General features: G+C 70.4%; 2 protein-coding genes across 2 annotated transcripts in view; one reads left to right on the top strand and one right to left on the bottom strand.

The window, feature by feature from the left end:
- Nucleotides 1-1,290, top strand: part of H696_05630 (hypothetical protein) — a 2,970-nt gene extending 1,680 nt beyond the window's left edge. Inside the window, exon 5 of the mRNA XM_009499446.1 lies at nucleotides 36-1,290. Within this exon, the coding sequence (XP_009497721.1) occupies nucleotides 36-1,240 (1,205 nt within the window). The 3' untranslated portion in view covers nucleotides 1,241-1,290. The remainder of the gene's footprint in view (nucleotides 1-35) is intronic.
- A 501-nt stretch (nucleotides 1,291-1,791) lies between these two features.
- On the bottom strand, nucleotides 1,792-3,737 carry H696_05629 (hypothetical protein). Its single transcript, XM_009499445.1, has 4 exons — nucleotides 3,364-3,737; nucleotides 3,004-3,142; nucleotides 2,720-2,875; nucleotides 1,792-2,579 (listed from the first exon to the last, which is right to left on the bottom strand). The coding sequence occupies exons 1-4, from the start codon at nucleotides 3,696-3,698 to the stop codon at nucleotides 1,938-1,940; spliced, it is 1,272 nt and encodes a 423-aa protein (XP_009497720.1). The 5' UTR covers nucleotides 3,699-3,737; the 3' UTR covers nucleotides 1,792-1,937.
- Between the last annotated feature and the right edge of the window lie 271 nt (nucleotides 3,738-4,008).

The following is a 4,008-nucleotide window of genomic DNA, read 5'->3' as shown; positions in this document are numbered from 1 at the left end:
CCCCCCCCGCCCATCACCCGCGCGCCCATGCACAGTCACCGACCTGAGCACCGCCCGCGTGGTCATCGTCGGCGCCGGGTTCATCGGCCTCGAGACGGCCGCCATGCTGAAGAAGTCCGTCGGGTCCATTACCATGCTCTGCAGCGAGTCGGAGCCCCTGGCCCGCATCACCGGGTCGGCCATCTCCGCCGAGGTGAAGCGCGCGCAGCTGGACCAGGGCATCGACCTGATCACCGATGCCCGGGTGCACGGGTTCGACGTGACCCCCGACGGGTCGCGCATCAATTCCATCTCCTTCTCGGTGGCCAACCCGGAGGACGGCTCGGAGCAGCAGCCGACGCGCGAGCTGCAGGCCGACTTCTTTGTCATCGCCATCGGGGTCATCCCGGCGACCAGCTTCGCGGCCGGGGCCCTGCCCCTGCTGCCGGACCAGTCGATCCCGGTGGACGCGTCCATGCGGGTGTCCGGCTTTGAGGGGCGCATTTGGGCCGCCGGCGACCTGGCCACCTTCCCCTATCTGAACCCGCATCTCGGGCCGGAGGGCGTCCGCCAGAGCCAGGCTCTGCTGGAGGACCCGGCCACCTCGGGCCAGGTGGCTCGCGTGCGCATCGAGCACTGGGCCGTGGCCCAGCAGCAGGCCCGCGTGGCGGCCCGGTCCATGCTCAACGAGCCGGGGGCCATCTTCGACTCGGTGCCCTTCTTCTGGACCGACCAGTTCCGCCTGACCATCCAGAGCGCCGGGTCCCTGGTCCCGGCCGATGGGGCGGCCCCGCGCCAGCACCTGGTCACCCTGCCCCCGAGCAAGACCAAGGGCCCGGCCTATGCGCTGTACACCTTCGCCCTGGGCCTGGGGGTGCCGGCGGACGTCGGCCCGGGGCCGCGCGATGATGATGTCGTCTGCTCGGTCCTGACTCTCAACCATCCGGACCTGGCGGCCCACTGCTCGGTGCTCATGCGTGCCGGGAAGATGCCCCTGGCTCGGGACATCGTGGCCGGCCTGTCGCCGCTCGATGTGGAGACCGTGTCCCAGTCGGCCGTGGTCACCTCCGGCGCTCCCCGATCCTCGGGCAAGGCGCCGAGCAGTCCCGGCACCGCGGCCAAGGCCGCCGCGCGGGAGATCCCCCCGAAGGCCGCCGGCTCGCCCACCTCCCCGGCCATGATCGCGCTGGCCGTGGCCTTCCTGGCCTTCATGGCCTTCATTGTGTTCAATGATTCCTCCGCCTCGGCCGAGGCTTCCTAGATGGTGGTGGTGGCGGCGGCGGCGGCGGCAGTGGCAGCGGCAACGGCGGCGCGGCAGCAGCCGCACAATCGCCGCCGCCGGGCCGCCCCTTTCCCTCCCCCAACGCCAGGGCCGGGGAGGGGGGGGGGGGGAAAGAAAGAGCGAACAAGAGTCAGGCGCCGGGGTCTGCGTCCTTTCCTCGGCTGCCATCTTCACATCGCCGCGAGAGGCGCGACGGCCAGGGCAAGCCGAGGGCGGTGCGCCGGCAGCAGTACGCGCGCACGTGCGTGGGCTTCGGCCCTCCCCCCTTCTGCCGGCGGCGCCCCCCTCCTCGACCTTGCCCCACCCGGCAGCCCCTTGTCGCAGCATCCCCCCTCCCCTCCTTCTCCCTTGTAGATTCGCGTGCCCCTCCGCTTGCCCTTTGTCTTCTCCTCCCTCCCCCTCCCCCCCCCCCTCTGGACGCGTGTGCGTCTGTCCGAAGGGGGCAAAAACACACCGGCAGGAAGCCGGGTCTTTCGCGTGTGGGGTGTGTTTTTTTTTGGGTTGGTGGTGGGGGGGGGGGGGGGGAGGGGGGGGGGGGGGATGTGCTACCCGGACCTGAGGAGGGCCCTGGCAGAGCTGCAACAACAACAACCCGCCCTTCGGCCGGAGAAGAGGGGGGGGGAGGGGCAGCGGGGCGGCCGCTGTCAGCAGCGATTGGCCACGCGGCTCAGGAGAGCTAGTCGGCGGCCGCGGCGGGGACGGCCGGTTCCTCCCGCGGCCGGGGGGCGATGAGGCGGGCATCGAGCCCGTGCTCGGTGCACAAGTGCCGCACCAGGGAGTACATGGCCGAGCGGATCTCATGCCTGGTGGCGAGATCCACATTGATCTGCTTGCGCTTCTCGAGAACCATCTCCAGGGCTGCCTCCAGGAAGTGGCTGCACGCGCGGATGATCAGATCATCGGTCCCGGTGTCGGAGTGCCCGGCGGGGGGGGCCTGGAGCTCGGACGTCCCGTGCGTGCTGTCAGGCCCGGCAGCGACCGCATCCCCGGCGGGTGTCCCCGTGCTCGGGATGGCTGCCGGCATGTGGTCGGCGGCGGTTGCCTGCGAGCCCTGCCCGGTGTTGTGGACATCCTCGTCGTCGGTGGGCTCGTCGACGCCCGTGGCGACCGCCGGGGCACTGGCCGTGTCCGGGGCGATGGCCGTATCAGGGGTGGTGGCGGCCTCGGAGTTCGGGGCGGGGGACCCGGCACCGGCGGCCGGAGCTGGCGAGGGGATGCCGACCTGGACCGGCTCCGGGAGGATGGCCCGGTTGTGCTCCAGGAACAGTCGCCACGCCACATACAGAACCACCAGGGCGGCGGATCTCCCGCGACCGGCCTGCCATTTGCGCAGACGGCGAGCAGAGCAGCCCGGTGTTAGTCGTCGGCCAAAATGGGCATCCAAAGAACAGCCAGGGGCAATGGGGCAGGCCAAGGGCGATGGGCCCCGGCCCGAGGAGCGACCCCAAGACCACGCACCTTGCAGTGGACATAGACCGTCGGCCGGGGGTTATCCTCGGACGGCGTGAGCCAGCGCGAGAGGAAGGCCACCCCGGCGCATAGGGCCGGGATCGAGGGGACGGAAAAGTCCAGCGTCGGTAGGCGGAGCTGCGGCAGGTCCAGCTTGTCGTAGAGCTGGAGCGCCGGAGGGCAAGCGGGCGGGCGGGCGGGCGGGCGGGCGGGCGGTGTCAGACGCAGGGGAGGGGGCACGCGGCAACTGCCAGGCGGCGCAGTGTCCAGGCAAACACCCGCGCCATACGCACCTCGGAGTTGAGGTTGAACTCGGAGCACATGTTGACGACGGCCGAGAGGCGCTGGTCGGAGCCCGACTGGGCCAGGGCCGAGATGATCTCCGATGAGGGCAGGGCCCCGAGTAGCAGGCCCTCGTACACCTGGTCGAACCTGGGCACGGATTGTGCGCATGTGTATGTGTGTGTAAGAGGGCAACGGCGGAGCACCGAGAGAGAGAGAGAGAGAGAGGGGGGGGGAGGAGCGAATCGGGCCGGGCCGGGGGCGACCAAGACAGAGGAGGGGCAACAGCCAGAGAACGAGCGCGAGAGCGAGGGCGAGAGCGAGAGCGAGAAGCCACCAGAGGAGGCAAAGTGTCGGCACAGGCGGCATACCAGGACAGCCCGAGCGGCGAGCCAAGCACATCCACCAGCAAGTGGTTCCAGGAGAGCGACACCTTGTAGGTGAGGAAGTCCAGCATGCCCAGCTGCCCGGGCGAACGCATGGCCAATGGCGGGGGGTTGTCCTCCTGGGAAGCCGTGGCGGCCGGGGCGTCCGGGAGATCTTGAGCCCGGAAGCCGGGAATCGTGGCGGCCGCGGCCGGCGGGCTCACGATGAAGTAGGGCCGGCCGTCGGCGCAAGCGCTCGTCGGGTCCGTCGCGTCGGGCTCCGCGCAGTGGGCGCCGGTGTGGAGCGATCGCGAGCAACAGTGGGGCTGCGTCGAAAACATGGGTACCTTGCGAGGAGGCAAATGTAGGGGGCAGGAAGGGGGGGGGGGGGGCAGGGAACACCTGAGATCGGGCGGGGTGGTGGGCAAGATCGGGGAAATATCGACTGAGACCCGGGGCGGGGCGCAGGGCGGTAATGGAAGAGCCTTGCACATGGGATGCGTCGGGAGTGGGGTCGGGGGGCGAGGGGGGGGGGGGGGGAAGTTGCTGGCGTCTCTGTTGTCCTCGCGGGCCTGGGGGGCGTATGTTTTCCCGAAGCTTGCCGGCCTTGCAGTGGGCAGCGATCACATTATCCGGATGCTGCGACAGCCA

This window comes from Fonticula alba (assembly GCF_000388065.1).
Source record: "Fonticula alba strain ATCC 38817 unplaced genomic scaffold supercont2.12, whole genome shotgun sequence".
NCBI classification, from domain to species: domain Eukaryota; order Rotosphaerida; family Fonticulaceae; genus Fonticula; species Fonticula alba.
This window is presented reverse-complemented; position numbering and strand designations above follow the sequence as displayed.